Source organism: Nelusetta ayraudi, unplaced genomic scaffold, assembly GCF_046127955.1.
Source record: "Nelusetta ayraudi isolate G7.1 ecotype Tasmania unplaced genomic scaffold, CSIRO-AGI_Nayr_v1 ptg000050l, whole genome shotgun sequence".
Lineage (NCBI taxonomy): Eukaryota > Metazoa > Chordata > Actinopteri > Tetraodontiformes > Monacanthidae > Nelusetta > Nelusetta ayraudi.
Window position 1 is genome coordinate 3,765,001 of NW_027466100.1, and position 22,444 is coordinate 3,787,444.

At 43.6% G+C, this 22,444-nt stretch overlaps 3 protein-coding genes across 9 annotated transcripts in view; 1 reads left to right on the forward strand and 2 right to left on the reverse strand.

The window, feature by feature from the left end:
* pfkfb4b (6-phosphofructo-2-kinase/fructose-2,6-biphosphatase 4b) overlaps positions 1-22,444 on the forward strand; it is an 82,567-nt gene that overhangs the window by 4,577 nt on the left and 55,546 nt on the right. Inside the window, exons 1-13 of one of the 6 annotated variants that reach the window (XM_076036929.1) lie at positions 842-909; positions 2,519-2,635; positions 2,741-2,837; positions 3,322-3,388; positions 3,514-3,588; positions 3,667-3,723; positions 3,822-4,151; positions 4,228-4,374; positions 4,531-4,635; positions 5,656-5,785; positions 5,932-5,994; positions 6,443-6,507; positions 9,097-9,370. In XM_076036929.1, the coding sequence (XP_075893044.1) occupies positions 2,524-2,635; positions 2,741-2,837; positions 3,322-3,388; positions 3,514-3,588; positions 3,667-3,723; positions 3,822-4,151; positions 4,228-4,374; positions 4,531-4,635; positions 5,656-5,785; positions 5,932-5,994; positions 6,443-6,507; positions 9,097-9,156 (1,308 nt within the window). In that variant the 5' untranslated portion in view covers positions 842-909; positions 2,519-2,523 and the 3' untranslated portion in view covers positions 9,157-9,370. Of the gene's footprint in view, positions 1-841; positions 910-1,090; positions 1,295-2,518; positions 2,636-2,740; positions 2,838-3,321; positions 3,389-3,513; positions 3,589-3,666; positions 3,724-3,821; positions 4,152-4,227; positions 4,375-4,530; positions 4,711-5,655; positions 5,786-5,931; positions 5,995-6,442; positions 6,508-7,321; positions 7,549-9,096; positions 9,371-22,444 lie in introns of those variants that run through there. The other 5 variants (XM_076036925.1, XM_076036926.1, XM_076036927.1 and 2 more) reach the window with 5 other exon arrangements.
* arpc4 (actin related protein 2/3 complex, subunit 4) lies at positions 10,253-13,139 on the reverse strand. Its single transcript, XM_076036931.1, has 6 exons — positions 12,985-13,139; positions 11,980-12,098; positions 11,502-11,613; positions 11,287-11,382; positions 11,014-11,184; positions 10,253-10,806 (listed from the first exon to the last, which is right to left on the reverse strand). Exons 1-6 carry the CDS (start codon positions 12,985-12,987, stop codon positions 10,801-10,803), a joined length of 507 nt encoding a protein of 168 aa, XP_075893046.1. The 5' UTR covers positions 12,988-13,139; the 3' UTR covers positions 10,253-10,800.
* On the reverse strand, positions 14,344-21,948 carry LOC142895741 (ras-related protein rab7-like). 2 transcript variants are annotated; one of them, XM_076036988.1, is made up of 6 exons: positions 21,560-21,948; positions 17,836-17,901; positions 17,113-17,239; positions 16,776-16,994; positions 16,036-16,164; positions 14,344-15,900 (listed from the first exon to the last, which is right to left on the reverse strand). In XM_076036988.1, exons 2-6 carry the CDS (start codon positions 17,886-17,888, stop codon positions 15,805-15,807), a joined length of 624 nt encoding a protein of 207 aa, XP_075893103.1. In that variant the 5' UTR covers positions 17,889-17,901; positions 21,560-21,948; the 3' UTR covers positions 14,344-15,804. The 2 variants fall into 2 exon arrangements, with proteins under 2 accessions (XP_075893103.1, XP_075893104.1); XM_076036989.1 differs by lacking the exon at positions 21,560-21,948 and adding an exon at positions 18,357-18,375.

The following is a 22,444-nucleotide window of genomic DNA, read 5'->3' on the forward strand; positions in this document are numbered from 1 at the left end:
CAAACAAAAAAAACAATTGTGCTTCTGTTGCCATGGAACCCTAGAACAGGTCTCACAGAACCCAACATAATGTCTTTCGCTGACGGGTTGTTTACGTCTCAGCACTCAGGGTTTGTTCGTTTTTTCTATTACAGCACAGCCACTGGAGTAACGGCATGACCGAACATTTACTATGTTTTCGAGGGTTCGAGAAAAAAATAAATAAATACTCGGTTCATCCGCACCCCCGACCTTTTGCACGCTCTCGTTATGCTTCGGGCGGACCATCCTATTGGCTGCTGAACGTCTCTTCTCGTTTCTGATTGGCTCAGCAGCCAGTCGCATACACTGCCCATGTGTTCTACATGTGAACAGCCAGACGCCGTGTTGTTTTCCCCCCTTACATCCACAGTGACAATCCTCTCGCTCAATATTCGTGACATTACGGTACGTTTCGGCGTTTTCTCTGTTCCTTTATATATATTTGCTGCGGATAGTAGATCAGCGCCAACACTCGTGACTAAACATACCAGTTACTTCGACTAATGTATTTAAGATTTAACCAGAGATGGCTGAACTTAATGAATTTGGACTAAATTCATTTTTGGCTGATGCAAATAGCTTTGGAACCGCGTTTGGAACAGAACGTGTCTCCTGTGAATACTAATAACGTGAAAACTATCACGTAAAACGTGAAACTTATCTTACTTCCAACGCCTGTGTTCCGGTTGACGAGGTTAAAATTCCAGGCGTGAGCAATCATCATCATCATCATCATCATCATCATCATTATTATTATTTGGCTCTTTATTGAAACTAATGAACTAGCAATTGCATCTCTTCAAGTTCAGTGGGCCGGATTCAATAGCTTAACGGGCCGCATATGGCCCCCGGGCCGAAGTTTGCCCACGCCTGGGTTAAACCAACATGGTAAGAATGTGATAAAATGCTGGCTAAGCAAGGGCACATCCTGTGGCCGGCCTCTTGTTTTGCCCTCCGCCTCCTCCTCGTCCTTCACCTCCTCCTCTCTCTGAATCTCCGCTGCGCTCCGTCTACGGTCATTACGGTAATGCGAAACTGCTGTTTGTCAGCTGATAAATCGTCCCCGCACCGCCGCCGTCTCCAGTCTGCCGGACGTAACCGACCGAACTGGAGGGGCAGTTTCGCAGTCAGGGATCGTCCGTCTCATTTCGTCGCATCTCGCTTCCAACCATGTTGGACAACGAAGAGGTCACGCGTCCTCGGGAGCTGACTCAGAACCCGCTGCGGAAGATCTGGATGCCGTGCAAGAACGGCCACATAGTGCAGAGACGGGGTAAGGGAGGTGCAGCTGGCCGGCAGATGATGCGAGCAGGGGGGATGTGCGTGGCATGCACGAATAAGCGAACACGTTCGTTCCCACTGTGGACACGTTGCGGCTGTAACCGTGGAGATCTGCGGCGTCTAGGCGCGGCTGTTGCGCACTGTCGGTTTCCAGCTGCACACTGACTGATTTCTGGAGTCTGCGTTGCATCACGCTCGGTTCCGCAGGCTCGTTTCAATTCCCACACGGTTGTGGATGCGCACCGTGAACGTCCCTATCGAACCAGTTGTCCTCATGACGCACGCATGACCGACAACACACTTAGCAGCTCAAACACACAGAGATCCTCGTGGTTGGCGTGCGAGCCATTGTTTATCTTTGAAACCAGTCTGTCTTTCTCTTTTTAAGCGTGTTTGGCTCCATTTTCGCAGTAAGGCTGTTTGTTTTTTTGCTGAGTCAAGTGCTGCAGTTTAATTAGCTGCATCTTCGAGAGAGAGAGAGAGAGAGAGTGAGAGAGAGAGTGAGAGAGAGAGTGAGAGAGAGAGAGAGAGAGAGAGACCGTGAGACCGTGTACTCTGTTTGATGGGATCAGGCTGACAAATGTTGCTATGTCTTATCAGGACTGCACTGAGCTCTACTTCTTAAAGCGTGACTTAATCTACTGCATCTTATTTATTTCAAGTATGAGGCAACACATTTGTAGTAATTTGCAGGACTAATTCTACCTAGATGCATTTTTTTAAAAGGAAGATTTTCAACAACGCATCCCTAGTTGTCAGAGGTTCTGACTGACAGCACCTGACTTTGGCAGGAGACTCACATCTTTTTGTAATATCATGTTGCTTCCCTTCACCAAGTTAAGCTAATCAGAATCATATGTATTATTATGGTCATTATACATGTTGCTACACATGAACCTTTAACATTAAGAATACTGAAAGCAACAATGTGGACACTGAATGTAAGTGCTTCCCATGTTGTATATATTTCCACACCTCAATTTTTCAACCACTTGTGCTTGATGGGGTAATTTGTTTTATTTAAAAAATAAATAAAAATCTCAAGACGGTATGAAGCCGTCTGTGTTGGGAAACAATGGTGAATTAGAACTAAAGTGACTGTGGGGGAGTTCAAGGTAGCCTCTGTGAAAGCTTCTCAACCTCTTCTGAAACTCACACCTGAAATGTCGTTTGTAAATCGGGTTGTAAATCTGCCTCTCCTCTTTCTCTCCTTCAGTGTGCATGACAAACTGCCCGACCCTCATCGTGACGGTGGGACTACCGGCCAGAGGAAAAACCTACATTTCAAAGAAGCTCACGCGCTACCTAAACTGGATCGGCGTGCCGACCAAAGGTGACTGCTGCGGCCGCACAGCTCTCATCGTCATCCACGTTGCACATCAGTCGACAGCTGTCCACCGCGGTTTCTCACCACTGAAATGGTCTTAATCTTGAACAGAATTCAACGTTGGCCAGTACCGGAGGGAGTGCACCAAGATCTACAAGTCCTTTGAGTTTTTCCGTCCGGACAATGAAGAAGGTTTGAAAATCAGACGGTACGTCCACAGTAACTCAGAAGCTGCCACCATAGATCAGGCAAGGCTGGCAAACCACCGAGGAGCAAATAGCCTCATGAAAAACAGTAGTGGAGTTTTTGGACAGGCTTAAAATTTTAATTGATCCCAATTACTGTCATTAAATATTTGCCAGAGATTTTGTGTGTGTGTGCTTCAAAAGGTTTGGTTGCATCAGAGGGAAACAAAACAAATGGAAATTATTTTGATGTTTAATATTAATAAGACAAAATGAGGAAACAAAATGTTTGTCTGTTGTACTTTGGATGCCTCATGACACTTCCATTCTTGTCCTACAATTCAACTCAGTGTCCTGTTTCCCAAGAGTATTTTAGTTATTACAGTACACACAATATTTGAAGCTGAACATTTTTATTTTGCACGTCACTAGCACACCAGATCTAACAGTCGCTGTCACTCACTCACTCACTCACCCACTCACTCACTGTCTGCTGTGTTTTCACAGTCAGTGTGCGTTGGCGGCACTGAACGACGTTCGCCAGTACCTGCTCGTTGAAGGAGGGCAGGTTGCGGTGAGTCCTTTGCAGCCAGTGCTCATGACGTGTGAAGTATGAGGGCACGTTTCCAGTAGCGCTACTACTAACTGGCGCTGCTACTAGGAAAGGGCCATTTAAGACGGCTCTTTGTGCTCTTCCAGGTCTTCGATGCCACAAATACAACGAGAGAAAGAAGAGGGACCATCGTTAAGTTCGCTGAGCAGAATGGCTTCAAGGTGCGTTATAAATAGAAGAGAGGTATTGATTGTAGTCACCCCGATCAGTCACCTCTGACCTCTGACCTTTGCACTCAGGTGTTTTTTGTGGAGTCAGTGTGCGAGGACCCAGACGTCATTGCACAAAACATCGTGGTAAGATTCAGCCATGCACTTTCCACACTGACTGAGAGACAGAGCTCTTCTTCTCTCGCTCCCAGACCCTCCTCATCTTCTCGCTTCTCCATCCGCAGCAGGTGAAGCTGGGCAGCCCCGACTACGTCCACTGCGACACGGAGGAGGCCATCGAAGACTTCATGAAGAGGATCAAGTGCTACGAGTCGTCCTACGAGCCTCTGGATGAGGTCCTGGACCGGGATCTGTCCTACATAAAGATCATGGACGTCGGCCGCCGTTACCTGGTCAACCGGGTGCTGGACCACATCCAGAGCAGAATTGTCTACTACCTGATGAACATCCACATCACGCCACGCTCCATCTACCTGTGCCGGCACGGCGAGAGCGACCTCAACATCAAGGGGAGGATCGGAGGAGACTCGGGACTGTCTGCCAGAGGAAAAGAGGTGCGTGGGCGATAAGATATGCTTTGTTCATGTCTTAAATCCAGAGATGTGTCTAATGCATACTCATGTCCTCTAGTTTGCCAGACATCTGAGAAAGTTCATCCAAGAGCAGAATATCAAAGATTTGAAAGTGTGGACGAGCCAGATGAAGAGGACCATCCAGACGGCAGAGTGCCTGGGAGTGCCGTACGAGCAGTGGAAGTCTCTCAATGAAATAGATGCTGTATGTTGCATTTCTCTCACTGGCCCGCATCTGCATGTTGTGAAGCTTTTATGAACAGATGACAAACAAAATATTTGTTTATCTGTTATAAAAGGAATCCATTTGTGTCCATTCATGCTGAACTCACTGCATCTTTTTTTCCTTTTTTTAATGAAGGGGGTGTGCGAGGAAATGATGTACGAAGAGATCCAGGAACACTTCCCTCTGGAGTTTGCCCTGAGAGACCAAGACAAGTACCGCTACCGTTACCCCAAAGGAGAGGTGAGAGCTCCGTTCATCTCAAGTCGTTCTCTTAAAGGTCCAGTGGGTCAAATTTTTAAGGAAGCCTTTCTGACGGTGCGATTCGTATTCTGAGCACAGTCAGACGGCAGCTAACTAGGAGCAAGACCCTTATTGCTTTATGTATTTTCTTATATAAGAACCATTCTCAGCTTAGGAAAACCAAGTTACTTTTATTATACACCGAGTGTACACTTTTTCGTTAAGTGTTTATGGGCAATATTTTAAGCTTTTAACAATATAAACATTATAAATTAAGCCAGATTTTACACACTGGACCTTGAAAAAAAGATTCAGTATTTATCATTCAAGTGGGAGGCGCATCGTCTGCCAATCACCGTTGGTTTAGACCAGGGGTGTCAAACTCAAATACATAATCGGGCCCACATTGATATTTGTTGAACAAATCTTCCTCCAGATAGAACCATGAACCTTTTCATGAGGACCCAAACAAGTCTGGCTTCAACCTGAATATGAAACTAGCAAAGCTTAATGCTATACAATAAATGACTTCATCTTGACTGCATAATGTATGTATAATCGAATTTCAAAAAAAGAAAAAAAAAATCATCAAAATAAAATAAAAAATAAAAATTTTAATTTAATAAAAAAATTGAAGCCTCTTTTAGGGGGCCAGAGTTTGACACCTATGGTTTTGAGTACGGTGGGCAAAACTTTTGACTGGTGGGCCACCATGGGTTTGAAAATTCAACAGAGAGGACGGAGCAGCAGCAGATGGATGGAGTGTTTTGGTGATGCACCTCATAGGAAGAAATAAATCAGTTGGATGAAGTAGAAAACCTGTGGATTAATGTCAATTGAAAATGAACAAAAGCATGACAACAAAATGTGACTTTGAAGCTTCATATAATTTGTTCAAGTTCAACAGGCCGGATTATAAAGCTTAACTGGCCACTTATGGCCCCCGGGCCATAGTTTGCCCACACTTGTTTTACCAACTGACGGGAATAGGTCATAAATCCTAATGAGTTCTCCCAACAGTCTTATGAAGACCTGGTGCAGCGGCTGGAGCCGGTCATCATGGAGCTGGAGAGGCAGGAGAACGTCCTGGTCATCTGTCACCAGGCAGTCATGCGCTGTTTCCTCGCGTATTTCCTCGACAAAACCGCAGGTATGAGCCTGAGTCTGGGAGGCTGAGGACACACACACACACACACACACACACACACACACACACACACACACACACACACACATTCACAGTGCGACGGGCAACTTTTTCAACCGTCACGCTCCTCTCATCTCCTCCCACTGCAGATGAGTTGCCTTATCTGAAGTGTCCTTTGCACACCGTGTTGAAGCTGACCCCCGTGGCTTATGGTGGGTGCCGTCGGTAGTGATCAACGTCTCTTGCACAGTGGTGGTAAAAAGTATTTGGACACCTCTTGCATTTGTGATGTACTCTTAAGTCTCCACGTGCAGTTTATTTGAGTGCAGTCACCAACATTTACCCACATGCTGCACGTGCTGCGCTGTCCCGTCCAGCTAATAACTGTGTGTTTCAGCAATATGACCAACTCCCACTGCAACACATCCAGAGTGCAAGAACTCCGTTTTTTGCTATTTCATCTTATTAGCAATAAAAAAAAATGTTTGTTTCCCTCTGATGCAGTCAAAACTTTTGAAACACACACAAAAAATTGTCTGAGAAGTCCAAAAATAAAATATAAGGGTGTCCGAAAACTTTTTTCCACTACTGTCTGTAGCGGAAAAATCAACAAAAAAGCCAAAGGCACACAATCATGTGGCCCTGTTTGTTTTCCCTTAGGTTGTAAAGTGGAGTCTGTCTATTTGGGCGTGGACTCGGTGAACACTCAGAGAGACAGACCTGAGGTAGGTGGTCACCAGCAGCACACAGCTCACCTCAGTGACTCACCTCGCTGTTTGGCTCTGGTTCCTCCCAAACCTCCCTGCCCTGTAGGGAACTCTGGTCAGGAGAGAGTGTCAGAATGTGTCGTCTGTGTGATGGGGAACGGCGGTAGCATGTTGCTCACATGTTGACGGTGCATCTTCTTTAAAGGTTTAAGTGTGTAATATTTGGAGATTTTGAAGAAGAAACGGCGACATCAAGTGGTTACATTTTAGATTGCAGCGTCTTTCACTCTCCCTCCCTCTCCCGAGTTTGCCAGTCAACTACGGTAGCCTGCACACCCAAACCATGATACTTGGTCCATCTTCTTCTTCATTGGTTTATTTGAAGACGTGAGCAGTCACTCAATTTAAGAAACACACTGTCAGGCGACCTGGATTGTCCACAGCAGGCTTCCTTAGAAATATGGTGGTGCAAGATGGCAGCTAACTGGGAGCAAGACTCTTGATCCATGTATGTTCTTATATATATGAGAATCGTTACAAGGGTAGGAAAACCATATTCATTTTATAGAACTGCGATTATACACTTTATCCAGCCATAAAAGGTTCATGACAGCCTGATTGATATCCAGCCTTTTAAAATATGTGTCATGTGTATCCATCAATTGGGTTCGATGTATGGTTTTAAATACCACACAGCAGGTAACAAAACAGGATCCAGTCATTCACCTCCCTTGCTTGAACGCCGGCGACGGGGCCACGAGTCCAGCGAAGCGGCCACGGCTACACCAGGTTGCATGTGTTGCACTAAGAGTGTTCATCTTCTCACACCCAGCAGAAGAAGCCATCAGACTCCCTGCAGCAGTGAACCGCTGACACCAACAGAGACCTCATCCTACCACCGTCCTATCAGATCAGCGCTCATTGCAAGCGTTCTCGTTGCTCTTATGCCAAAGGCCCAGAGGGCTCAGTGCAGTAAACGTCTGCATCAGGCAGCACACGCAGAATTCTGCTGCAGACGCAGAAAACAAAACAAAATCACAGGAAATCATTTTGTACCAAAAAATTGGAAATGACTGAATATTACGTGAACATGAAGAAATGTGCTTGAATAATGCTATATATACATATGTGTATATATATATATATATATATGTATATATATATATATATATATATATATATATATATATATATATATATATGTATGTATGTATGTATGTATGTATGTATGTATGTATGTATATATATATATATGTGTGTATATATATATATATGTATGTATGTATATATATATATATATATATATATATATATATATATATATATATATATATATATGTATGTATATATATATATATATGTATGTATATATATATATATATGTGTATATATATATATATATGTATGTATGTATATATATATATATATATGTATGTATATATATATATATATGTGTATATATATATATATATGTATGTATGTATATATATATATATATATATATATATATATATATATATATATATATATATATATATATATATATATGTATGTATGTATGTGTATGTGTATATATATATATATATATATATGTATATATATGTATATATATATATATATATATGTATATGTGTATATATACATATATATATATATATATATATATATATATATATATATATACATATATATATATATATACATATACATATATATATATTTTAAATCTCAAGAAATATTTCCTTTTCTCATTCTCTAAAAACTTAATATGTTGTGATCATGACAGTTTACAGGCTTGTTAATGTTTTTATATAATTGTTTTTATCTACTTGTCTGTATTTGGCTGTTTTCAGCCATTTTCCTCAGTGCCGTGAAAATACAGAGGTGTGTGCGTGTGTGTGTGTGCGCGTGTGCATGTGTGTGCGAGAAACCAGGAAATGTGACAACAATTATTTTTTTGAATGTAGCCCTACCGTAAAAACCCTTGTGTTAATTAATGACTATTATACTTTGATTGTGCTTTGTACGACCACAAAGCTGCTCGAATGTCCTGACAGAAGTCATGCATACCTGTGATCTGTGATGAATAAAGTTTACCTCATTTTTAATACATACGAAAAATGATGTGACTGTAATCTAAAAACACAGACAATGATTTCTAACTTTGCAAAGTGCTGACCGATGACTTGGAGGAGACTGGTCTCAAAAATCCTGTTAACCCAACAAGTCTCGTTTTCTGGTCTTGGGTCTCACACACACACACACACATTGAAACACACACACACTTCTTTTAATGAAATGTAACAGGGCTCTTGTCAAAAATATATCACTGCTCACCTGCGGTCATCCAGTTTTGTTTCAGTGAGTGCATCACTTAATAGACTGAATCTCAGTAGATGATGGAGCAACACACTGTTGTGGAGAGCCAGAGGTGTTGCCTTCTGTACATTTCAGCTTTTATAAGAGCTTTATTTAGTAGAAGGCCTGCTTGAATTATGGTTGTTAGATTTAAGCAATCCTTGTATTTTTTTCCCCTGTTTATCTCAACTTTAACTGTTCAGTTTCTGCCGGACAAACGCTGAACGGCTGCTATCCTTTTGTTTTCAGAACGTGACGGTGCAGCGCAGCACAGAGGACGCTCTGCTGACGGTGCCGGCCCACTTCTGACTTCTCTCACGCACTTCCCGCTCACGAGAACTTGTCCCAACTTCCTGTTTGGACCCCTGAACGGCTTTCCGCGGGAGCAGCGCGGCTCCTCCAGCAAAACGCCGGCAGCTTCTTTTGTCAGCGCGGAGGAGTGAGCGTGGAGTCGCACAGACTGTCGTTGTAAAGCACTTTCACCCAATGCGACTTTGTCCTGTTTATCTGCAGTGTACTGGAATCCAGCGTCGCTAAACACCTAGCAAGAGCGGAGGGGAAAACAAACCAATGTCAATGCCAACGTGTTTGATGTGCGAGAGTCATACTGTTGCAATAATATTCCCTCAACCTCTTTCCGTAAATACTTGCTGTATATTACAGTGTTAACTGCCATTCGTTTTGGTGATCCCGAAAAATGGTGCTATTGTCTTAAAGCAACGATAAGCCTCCAACCCCCCCCCCCCCCAGTTCATCAAACACCTACGGCTCCTGCTCCCTCCACTGTGGACCAGAAGGTTCATCGGTGGTAGCTTCTAATAGAGACACCGCAGAGTTTGATCCATTACCTCAGTGTAAAGAAATATTGCGACAAGTGTGAAAACATTCCAGAGAAAAGGAGGAAATCCTGACTGTAAGTACTGATGTACAAAGTGCTGATGTACTCTTGCACCCCCTCCAAGATGTAGCATTGTGTACTGTTGGATCCACGGGCGTCGAGGGTGGGTCGGTGGGTCGCTCACGTCATGTGACGCTTCCACACGTCTTCGTTTATAAGTGTAAATAGTTTTTGTTTCTTTGTGAGAGCTTTTATTGTTTCGGGGAATGGGAGGGTGAAGGTACTGAGCGAGGTGTACCAGCATGTTTTATTGATGTAACTACTGTAAGTCTGTACATCGTCATTACATACACAATCTGCCATATCCACCAAAAAACACATTCCTATTGTTTTTTTTTGTTTGTTTTTTTTTTTAGCATTATAACTGCGATAAAACATTCTTCGCCTTGCGTGTCTCCAACAGTCACCCAATAAAGTCTCAGTCTAACATTTGGGTCGAGGGCTGATCTGCTGTTTGTGCTGTTTGACACAACACCCCAAAAGAGTTTAGAAATACAAAGGACACTGTTTTCCTTTCATTTTCACCTCCAGCTGGTATATTTATTTTCATTTTTCCATTTACAATAGGTTTGACTCTGACAAAAAAAAAAAAGGTGCACCGATTGATTGCCCCTATGTTCAAGGTTCAATAACACAACAAAACAGCAAAATGAAATCCATATAATATATATTAAAAACATCTAATTACTTAAAGGAAACTCCACAGTACCCTGTGCTCATTGATATTGACTACAGATATTTTTTTTTTTTAAAGGACCTGCCTTGCTTGCTTCTGGTGTTCTTTAAGGCAGAAAATTATGTATGTTGTAAATATTCATTATGTACAAGCATCAATATTTATGAGCAAAGGGGCATTTAAAAAAACAACAAAAAACAACAAAAAAAAGGATAAAACCCCTTTGGCCCTTTAAAAAAAAACAACTTTCCTGTAAATTGTACGCGTCTCGACTTCCCGTCGCTGATCATGTCGTGTTTGTGTTCCGCTCCATGATGTGAATTCTCCACAGTGCAAGCTTGAGTTTGCATGAGGAATGCGTGGCGAGGTTTTCTCAGTCTCAGAACTGCAGGAGGCAAACAGGAAGTCAAGTCAGAGCCGTGACGCGCAAAACAAGGACAGGACAGGCACATTGTCAGGACGGCCTGCGGCATTACTAAAAACACATTCAAGCCGTCGACACAACCGGAGAGAGCTTGAAACCCGGCGGATCAACGCGGGCTTCCTTAAAAAAAATTCTACACACCGGACCTTTAACAGAACGTAAACGTACGTTTTTGAGGAACTCCTCGGCGACGATGCGAGCCCTGGCGTTGACCGACAGCTTCATCTCGCTGATCTCCTTGTCGATCTCTTCCATGAAGTGAATGACAAAGTCCACCAGTTTGTGTTTGTACATCTGCTCCGTGTGGAAGTTTGTGATCAAGAAGCTGATGTCGTAGCCCTGGGAGGTGAACACGGGAGAGCAACAACGAGACGCAAAGTTACAACGCAGAGAGGTTTTGGTTTGGACCCGAGCGGTACTGCAAGACGTCATCAGACCCACCTCCACCGGTTTCCTCCTCAGGATGAAGAAGTTCTCCGCTCTCATCATCATGAAGCGCATGAACTTATGGCACAGAATCTTCTCAATCTCGTCAGCCTGCGGGAGAACATCAGTTACAGGTGCACAGCGGTGATGTCACAGACTGGCCACGGGGTTAACGATCAAAGCGGGTCCACGTGCACGCGCAGTCATCGTCGGGTAGAGGCGTGACCGACCTGCTTCACGGCGATGCTGACTCGGACTGAGTTGATGGAGCCCTCGATCAGGACTTTCTCTTTGTCGTTGCGGCTGATGACCACCGGCTGGAGGAGCAGCTCTTTACTGCTCCTGGAAATACGAACGAGACGAGAGGACCGACATTTACTTCAGACAAAGTGTTGAGAGGCAGAACTGCTGTATATTGAGAAGCAGGAAAACTTCAAATTTAAAGAGATTATCAGAGAACCACCCGTGAGAGATTTTAAGAGCAATGCTCTGAAGGGACGTGTTAGAGAAATGTTTAATAAATATTGAAATGTTGTAGGGGAGCAATGTTTTTTTGCCTTTGACCTGACAGCACGATTTCAGCTCAAACCGCTGGCACAGCGCAGTGATTGCAGGTTAACATGGTCGCCAATAGAACAAAAATAGGAAGTAATTTGGCAACAGGGCGGATTGGCAGCTGCTGCATGCCGATGCAACAGTCACACTCACCGAACTTCCACCTCTGGCTTGTTGTGTCTCTCCACCACCTGTGAGGAGAAGTTCTCCAGGCAGAGCGCAGCCTGCAGGGTGGCGCGCACCGCGTTGAGGTAAGGACGTAAAGTGGCCGTCTGGTGGTTGGGGGGGGGGGGGGGGGGGGGGGCAGGAAAAACAAGCATCTCATTCACCGCAACTGACTTGCAACTGACACATATGGAGTCAAATTAACAAACAAAACTGATTAAAAAAAAAAAAAATCACAGTTCAGTAGGATGCAAAAATACTGTGTCCTATGTAAGTATGTTTGTATAGTACAACACAATAGAAGCCAATGGCACACTTAATTACATGCCCTGAAAAGAGAGAGAGAGAGAGAGAGAGAGAGAGAGAGAGAGAGAGAGAGAGAGAGAGAGAGAGAGCGCGAGCTCGTTTTAATCAGTTCCATTTCTGACATTTGTGGAACTCTTCCCTGCCAATCTAACCTGTGACAACCTGTACGCAATTTAAGAGCAACTGCACGAATGGAACCGTGGACCGCGGACCCGTCATTTAATGAAACAATGTGAACGGTCCAGTAGAAACGATTCATACACTATATCATCATGCAACGTATGAATGGCAGTTCCGCTCCCCAGATGTTTCCTACTTTGCATTTTTGAGCTTCACCTTCGACGCTGCTTTGTAATACAAAGAAAAATGACGGGACAGCCCAGCAGCTACCGTATATTTGAGCCTTCAACATTTCCCTCTCGATTAGTTTTGGCATGCGATTAAATAAAGTCTATTTCTATTTTTAATTATATTTTCCGCGCAAACCAGGAAACAGACAAGCTAACGCTAGCTTGATGGCTAACTACTCGCTAGCCAGCACGAAAATGACAGAATAGTCTTAGCTGCGCTGTTTTGGAGCTCGCGGTGGTAGATGATAAACGGGGTAGAAAACAAGTGGATCGCACAATCCTGTTTTTCATACAAATATTTTACATACAACGAACATATACGCGGAATTCATCTTACCATTTCTCTCTTTGATGAGAGGCAGCGAAAGGCGGAAGTATGTTTTTATTCTTCGAGGTTCCACAGCAGCAAGAGTCCATGTTGTGGCAGTGCTGCCACCGTCCGGTGTTACTTTTCCAATTATTGTTCACTCCAGTTCGGAACTTTGCTTTATTACTGCAGAACTTTAGGAACTGAAGCCATTTTGGCTCCGAATAGTTGCGTTAAAAACGTTAAAACGTTAAAATTTTTCTGTTGTTGTGTATTACCAAATAATTATATCAGTGAAAATGCTTCGAATCGACACAACAGTTGAAACTCATCCTTTCCTATCACTTTATGACCTGAGGGAACTTTCAATCTGTCAACCTGCCGCCTTTTATAGACTCCTTGAACACCAGTCAAAGCCAATTCAATCTTGAATTTCGGCGTATTAAAGACTGACTGAAATGTCAGTCTAACCGCTTCAAACATTGTTCCGAGCTGTAAAAGAGAAACTATGACCATTCCCCCCCATAAGTCGATGCGATAGACTGTAAACATGATTAAATATTTGTGTGATCATGACTGTTGAATGAAACTGTAAGGATACATTGTATTATTTGAAATGCTCTATGTGGGAATTGTTTCCGCCACTCCAGTCTTCACCTGGCACACACAGGGGTGCCTGGGTGTTTGCTTGGGCTGCTGCTGGTGTTTCAGAATGCATCCAGGAACACCCCGGAATCATTTTTCAACGATGCAGCAATTTCACTTCCGTTTATGAGCTTTGTGGCGAACAACCAGTGAGTCACACCATTATTATTAACTTGGGAGCACATTCAGAAGAGGAGCTCCGAGAAGAAAGACAGCTGCTACGCATAGATCGAGAATCTCCCAACAAAGCAGCGGGCCGAACACTCTTAATGTAGGGAGACTAGAGCACTGAGCATATTAACTCTGGGCCAGAAGTTTAAAAATGAATTTTAAGAAGAAAGATTCCTGGTATCGGACTGTCTGTCAAAACGGCTGTTGGGAAATTCAGAACTGAGAACTGAACTGAGATGAAAGTCAATTACAAAGCCACGTCAGAATATTCTGGGTGGAGACCGTGAATAGGAAGCCAACATTTTCCAAAATAAGGGAGATTTAAAAAATAAAATAAAAATAATAAATACTTCTATTTAGGAAGTTCAGCTCTGCAAAGTGGAGAACCCAACAAGCTAGTGAGCGGCTTCCATCCGAAGTGTAATAAACCAAATCTAAGAACCCGTCAAGTGAATATTGACCACCGGTTCATTCAAACTTCACTTCAACTCACACCACTACAGTAATATACATGCATGAAACACAAAGTACATCATCTATGGTGAAAAACAGATGACACAGACCCATGCAAACCATGCTCCACTATTTATATTATTCAAGAGTTTTATTATTTGACATCCCGATTTTCTTTTTTCTTTGACAACATCATTGGCATCACACTGATTGCTTTTTTTTTTTCTATAAGGAGAGAGTAATATCAGGGCATCAACTCGGTTCTTAAAATGGAAAGAGTATTCATCCATTCCAGTTCAATCCACCAGGCGTTTACCATTTACACACCAGAATGCACAACCTGTTAAAAATACTAAGTACTGAGCCAACCTGAGCTACAAGCAGAGAGAGAAAATTGAGAAGACACGACAGAAGACACGTGGATGCGTTGGTGACACATTGAAGTTCCTACAGCGTCGGAGGACGTATAACAGAGCAATGCAACACAAACAGCAGAAATAGCAATAAATGTCATGTTAAATAAAAGGCAAGTATTAATGTATTTATATTTATATATATCGATCGATCCAGGTTTTGGCCTGTGACTGCATTTCCAGCTTCCACTTGACGTCACCTCTGCAGCGGCGGGCAGTTACAGACAAGCTTCAAGGGAAAACGCAGTACAATCACAAAAAAACAAAAAACAAAACAGGTGTCTCAACAGATTTGAAAGGATTCACTAGACTAGGGGAATGGGAGGGGCAGAGGGTGGGGGGGTAGTGAGAGGGCACAATCCGGAGCTCACCCTGGGCCCTGCGGCAGCGGGTGTCGCCCGAGAGCCGTTGCCCCTCGACGACATTTGAAGGCAAAAGGAAAAAAAAAACAAAAAAACACGAAAGTGCAAAACAAGACAAAACAACTATGTGTTTCAGATTGGCTTAAGACGCACCATCTGCCAATTAATATACATATATGTATTTATATATATATAAATTTATGCAGTTAAAGTTGGTTATTGGTCGACAGACAGCGAAACAAGGCGAAGCGACAACAGAAAGAGAAACCTGGGACGCCGACGAGAAAGTCGAGGTCGTCGGACATTACAGAGAATCAGCCGGTCCATCTGAGTTCCTGATTGCACTCTGAGCGTGGCTCCCTCCTGCCACTGACAGTGAGAGTCAGGGGCCACAGCCAGAAAGGTGAATGAGCGGGGTAGGAAGCCAGGGGCCAGGTGGGGCCAGTGTGTGTGTGTGTGTGTGTGTGTGTGTGTGTGTGTGGAGAGGGCATGGGGGGGGGGTTGTCACTCTTGTCTTTTGTGATCTTCGAGCACTCGGATTTGTCGGTTTTCAATGACAGTACGCTAGTGAAATAATTTACGAGGCGGCGGCGGCGGTGGAGATAGTGAGGGGTGGGGTGGGGGGGGCACATCCATATGTAGCGTACTGAAAGGGGGAGGTGGGGTGGTGTGGTGGATGGAATGAAGAGTGGTGTGAAAAGAGAGAGTGGAAGGGAAGTCCTCTCCCTGGGAGCGACGTGCAGGTGACGCCGCCGCTGACAGGGTGTCCTCAGAAAGCCGAGACAGAAGATGGTCCAAGTTCTCCTTCAGCAGCTGCAGCTTTCTGCTGACGCTTTAGCTCTGTCGTTCCTGTCCAGTTTTATGGGCTCGGGGAATTCGTTGTACAGCTCCACCTCCGTCTCCTGCCGCGCAATCAAGAAACAAAACAAAAACAAAAAGCGAGAGGACGAGAAGATCAGCCGAGTTCTTGTAGCAGAGGCTTGAAGGGGAAAAGTAGTTCCACTGGCAACGCTTTCTTCACACAAAGTGTCACTTACCTGCTTGAGGGCGTTGCGCGCAATTGTCTGGAATGCCTGCTCGACATTTATAGCTTCTTTGGCGCTGGTCTCAAAGTAAGGGATGTTGTTCTTACTTTGGCACCAAGCCTGAGCCCTTTTGGTGGTGACCTGAGAGCAGGAGGAGGCAGAGGAGACGGCAGCGCGGTGAGCTTCAAGTCAATCTCACCCAAACATTCAAGTCTTCGGTGGTAAAATGTGATTAAAATAAATGCAGTTATAAACTGGAATAATATTGACATGGAAGACTGACATATTATTTCCTTTCTGTGGCATCACTGCTGCTGCTGCTACAGCGTTGCCTTATCATCCACGTTGACAGGCTGGACAGTGGAAGGGAGGCTGGTGAGAGTGCTGCCTGGCAAGCCTAAATTAATTTGGCCCGAGGTTTTTTTTTTTTTCAATCTGCTGCTATTAACGTATGTGTGTGCATGTTTTGCTTTGCATTTTATCAGATTGTTTTTCAGGATACTTGAATGCAACGTTCAGCGTCAGTTGGGAGCTTTGTGAATAAACGGAGGTTGCAATGATGGCAAGAATTGAAAGAGATCTGCTGTTTAAAGTGTTACTTCTATGAAATAACGTCTGGGTGAGGATGCTACTTGCACTGTGAGAATGAAGGTTATAATATAACAGAATAAAACAAACAAAAACCAAAATCAACAGTTAAGTGGCGCACTGTTTGCCACCAACATTTAACCATTTCAAGTCTCACCGCTCACCTGTCTGTTCTCCAGGTCGATCTTGTTGCCCAGCACGACAAAGGGAAAGTTCTCGGGATCTCGGGGGCTGGCCTGGATCAGGAACTCGTCCCTCCAGCTGTCCAGAGTCTTGAAGGTGTTGGGGGCGGTCACGTCAAACACCAGCACGCAGCAGTCGGCGCCTCGGTAGAACGCGACGCCCAGAGACTGGAACCTCTCCTGGCCGGCTGTGTCCCATATCTGGGAGACGACGGGTAAAGCTGTGTTTCACAGGAGCCGAGGTGCAAGCAGGCGGCGCTCGAGCGCCCACTGGAGTGTGTGTGTGTGTGTGTGTGTGTGTGTGTGTGTGTGTGTGTACCTGCATTGTTACCAGACGGTCGTCCACCATCACCTCTTTTGTCAGGAAATCTGCTCCTATTGTGGCTTTGTACTGATTACTGAACTTCTTGTTCACATACTGGTTCATCAGGGAGGTTTTTCCCACCCTGGACAACAAAGAGACAACAAACATTGATGATTAGAGTCAAAATACAGCGACACATGAGTTATCCCCACATCTCTCAAGACAAAGCGCACGGCCCTCCGAGACCAAACACTGCAAAACAAACTAGATGAGGCGACTCAAAAATGCTTTTGTGTTTCTTAAAATTTGTATAAAATTGTTATATTTCTAAAAAAAACTGTTCACATCATGATTTCTAGAGGTGTATAATTAGAGGTGAATTTTAGAAGAAAACACCATAGTTTGAAACGGAAACTGAAAGAAGAAAATTCATAACAAAAACAATACTACACTATTAAACAATTAAAGGGCTTCCATTTAAAAAAAAAAAAAAAAAAAAAAAAGCTTTAGTGCTTTTGTCACAATTTCATTAAGAAAACTTTTTAGAACTGGTGTACATCCATAACCCTTAAGATTCTTAGACATACAGCGGCAGAGACAAAGGTTCCTGCCCATCAGAAAAAGCCAAGGAGTACAAAAAAAAACCAGAAACACGAAGCCGCTGTCTGGACCTCATGATGGATTTTAACCTTGACCAACTGGTTATGAGGTACGGAGGAGAATCGGCTCGTGACTCACCCAGAATCTCCCAGGATGATGACTTTCAGCAGCACTTTCTTCCTGGATGTCATTCTTCTTCCTCCGCTGCAGGAAGACAAACAGCATTTAGTCGCGCGCTGGCAGGAAACCCCGACACTTTGACTGCGGCCCTGATCTCGTCAACTCAAGTCGCAACCCGGCAAACAGTGCGGCGGAGCTGGAGGACAATGCAAGCTACACAAAGTCAGAAAATACATTTAAATAAAGAGAGAAGCCTTTGGAAATCATTAGCCTGCAAGTGTGTAAGTAGTTCACCGGCATGGGCCAATCAGGTCTGAATACCATTCATTCCTGTCATGTGCTCTCTAGGCTGTTGAGCAAATCACGAGGACCACATCACTCCCCCCCCCGCCCCCCCTCCCTCCACAGAACACGAGAGGTTAGAGTACAGACTTGATTTATTCAAGTCTCAACCAAAAGGGGCAGAATTTTCTACCAGAGCACATAAATCTCTCCGCGCAGACTGAGAACGATGAGGCGGCAGCCGCAATTCAGCTCACCTGGCTTTCAGAAAAAGAATTTGGGCAGATTTTCGCGCGTAGCGACCGTCCAAGATCACGGCCCCGGATCCCGGATGGGTGCGTCTGCTAGCGACACCCTTTCAGGGAACCCTTGCAGTTGCTTTAAAAAAAATAGTTGAATGCCAACTGCCATTAAACCCCAAACATAAACAATACAACTAAGCTACTGAGATCAAGGTGATTGCAAAAGACATTAAAGTCTTTTGCCAAAGAACACCTACAGTTCTTTCTTCTTCTAATAAGTGTATGCGCACTTGGATCAAAGTTTTGCACCTATGTCACTCTTGTGTGTACAGTTGCACCAGTTCCATTAAAGTTACTCCGGTGCTCTGGCAAACAGACTAGAATTCTAGAACCAGCCAATTCCAGACCCGTCTGAAATATTCAACAATCCGCATCCATTCACAACTCTGTCTGTACTCCAAGAAAGTATCCTCAGACATGATGACCACAGAGACTCTGCCGCTACCCTTATCCTGAATCCGTTTTCCCTCGCAGCCCCTGGCAGCTTCCAATACCGTTTTCCGGCACGGTGAATATGAAGACTTCTCCTGACAAACAAGAAAAACATTGCGTAACTTGAGTTGAGGGTGCAGACTAAGAAAAAAAGGCTGCATTCCAGACTTGAGGAGTTTATCTGCGGCCCTTGCCCGCAGGAACATGGATAGAAATGTCTAAAATGAGCATTCGTTCCGTGACAGGGTGCTTTATCTCATTTAATGGTGAATAAGACATCGTATCTATGCCAAGTTAATGCATAAAGGCACAGTGCAACTTAAATTTCCTGCAGCAGTGCATACTTTTCATTGGTTGGCTGGCAGGAAATGCACACGACGACACCGTTTTCGAATTACACTGAATGATCTCTGGAAGGAAAGGGACACAATGTGTGGACACCACAAGATATTAGAGATGCCTTGAAAATGCAGCGCTACTGGAAATCTATGAATTTGGTTCTTTATTTAGGGAAAACAGAAGTGACAAGTTCTGTGGGCAAGAAAAGAGAAAGAAAAACAAAATATAATTACATTACAGGGATAGAAGAAGGGTGGGTAAAGCACTAGGGTTTGCGCACATTTACATGGTTTCTTATTTTTTCCCCATTATAGCCATCGCTTGACTGTTCTTGTTATTTAAAAACAAAAGTTCAATATGGAAATGCAGTGAAAAGCATGAAACTTTGAGGGCAAGTTGAGTTCAAGGACTACCTCCAAAACACTTGAGTGCCTGTTAGCAGCTGGTAAACCAAACCAGAGCAGCACTTCAGCGAGCGACAGCCGGTGGAGCAGAAACCTGCTGACCACTCGAGCCTCGCAGTCAGATCAGTCACACAAGTGCAGTGCAGAACTCTGGGATCCTGAACCTCTGAGAAGCAGCACCGTTTTCCACAACGACTGGTCCACTCAGACCATCAGCTCCGACAACGGGCCTTAATCAGAACCATGTGAGGTCTCTTCACTTGGTATGATCAAAATGAGCTATTCCAATGTCAACAGGACACAAAAAATAGACACTTCAAGACCAACAGACCGGGAATTTCAACATATAATCACAAGAGAAGCCTCCTCTGAGACACAAAGCAGCCTGTAGAAGTTCCTCACTAAGCAGATGTATTCCATTTGCACCCAGATGAGGGCCACGGTCTGTTAAAATGACATGCAGCCCCTTACCCCTCATGTTAGAACAAGAAAGATTTGAACACGTTTTGTTGAACCATCCCTTTGCAGAATTTCTGGAATGGATGATTGGCCAGTAGCTGCACTGAAGCTACAAATGAAGGGAATCAACAAATGATACTGAGAATGATAATTTCCAAACTAGGTCTTGAATGTTGAAATAGCACATAGCACCCAAACTACATAACAAACATAAAAATCACTGACATAAGTTGCTGGAATTCAACAGTCCCCTCTAACATGTATAGCACATGCACACCCGCACATTTTTTGTTGTAAACAAACAAACACAGATTTGGAAGATGGGGTTTAAATATTTCTGAATTCTCAAAACTCATCTCAAATGGACTGGCTATGTATGCTTCAGAGGAACCGCTTACATGTGAATCCTGCTTTGTCAGGCTTATCAAAGACACCCGAGTTGACTAAAATATGACAATGAAGTCCTAAAAAGCAGCAGGGTAGTCCAAAAGTTTTTGATTGTGTTGCTAAATTGTGATGCATTTAATTGGAAGAAGAAGAAGAAGAAGAAGAAGAAGAAGAAGAAGAAGAAAAAAAAAAGGGGGAGGGGTAGGCCATCTTGCATGGGCTTACATAAGAATTCTAAGCTAAAGAAAGGAACAGGTAGATGCTCAGGTACAGCTACAAACTGACAAATTAGGACTAATCAATTTTTGTTTGTTTGTGTTTTATTTTTTAGATTTATATATTCTTTACTTTCCGCTTACACTTAAGCCCAGAAAACTTCCTGGAATGGGTGCTGTAGCCACACCAAAAGCCTTGTGATAATCTACCTTCGTGACCTGTGAGTCAGTAAAGCGAAACAAAAAGTATTCCACAGACGACAGACATAAGACCACATCTGCCTAGCAACACGGGATTTTTTAGTTTTTACCCATCCCAGTGCGTGACAAGACAGTGGGATGGGTCAAAATAAAAAGAGACAAAAGCTCTGTGCCAATTAGCCATGTCAAGCACGAAGACATGTTTAAGCACGAAAGACATGTTTAAGCACGGAGGAAAAAATAAATGCATGGGACGGTACATGGCCGCGACAACTAAATCCGCGACGCCGAATGTGTGTGTGTGTGTGTGTGTGTGTGTGTGTGTTGTCTGTTCGATGATGAGGAGATGACGTTATAAAAAGACACCTCGACATTTTTCTAGTAGTCGAAGCACTGATTGTTCCCTGCGTAAAGTGTGCCCCCCTCTCTGCACATTTATATCCGGGGACTACACAGACATTTTAAACAAGGATAGCTCATCTATCAAGTGTTTTTCCACACTTCATCTCTCAGGTTATGCGTCCCTATCAGTATGGAGTCAGAGGAGCCACAGGCCGGCCTTGTTTTTTTGTTTTTTTTTTACCGAGCAGTTTTTCCGAAAAAAACAAACAACAAAAAAAACATTGCACCACCATTTACTAGCCCCGATAGGGTTCCACAGCAATTGATGAGTAAGCAAATATGATGTAAGCAAACACACTGTTGCTAATCAAATACTCACTTTGTACTTGAAACAACCAGGAGGAGCGACTTCTTGGCCAAAAAGCGACCCGGCTACGAGCTTAAATCGCTATTAATTTTGGGGAAAGTTAGCGCCAGAAGCTAACCAGGCGTTACGTTAGCAGGCTAGCTAGCTCACTGGCACTCAACTCAACTCAACTGGCGAGCGTTAATGTGGCAATTCCGTCCCTCCGTTGTCTTACAAAATGTGAAGCCCAACCCGCAAAGGCGTACAAAACATTTGTTGTAAAACGACGAGGCAGGCTATCCACAAGCGGTGAGATAATTTGGCACTTGGCTGGTAGATTTGTCTGCCAGCGAGCTAACTCCCTGCTACCCCGAGCCTCTCCGTTCCCCTTTTCACTTCCTTCTCCAAAACAACTTGTGCGTCCTATGTCAGACGCAAATATCCCATAATTCCAGCCCCTTTGAATGACGCAGTATCTTAATATTAATGGCGGAGCCCAAATTGTAAATCTTATCCTTGGTTGAATTCTCTGACGCGTAAATATATAGTGGTTAGTCTTAATTACACAGTGTATTCAGCGTTTAAACGTTTTAAATTATATTTATTTCCATTTTAGTCTGCTGTAAATGTGAAAATGTATTTGCTTGTCAGTGGCAGCTTGCTCATTTTGAAAGCTGCAAGGCGCCGGAAATCCGAGTTAAAATTTAGCGACACATATATGTGTACGTGTTTCTATCATTACCATGACGTGTTAAACTTGTCTGTCGTTAATTGTAATGATGTAAAAGATTTAGTACCGCTAGAGGGCAGTGTCAACGTGTTCTTCTGAATTTTTGTCGTCTTTTCTAGTCACCAATATTTTGAAGCTCCGTAGATCAATATTCCGGAGCAAATATAGGCTACAAAACAACGTAGTTG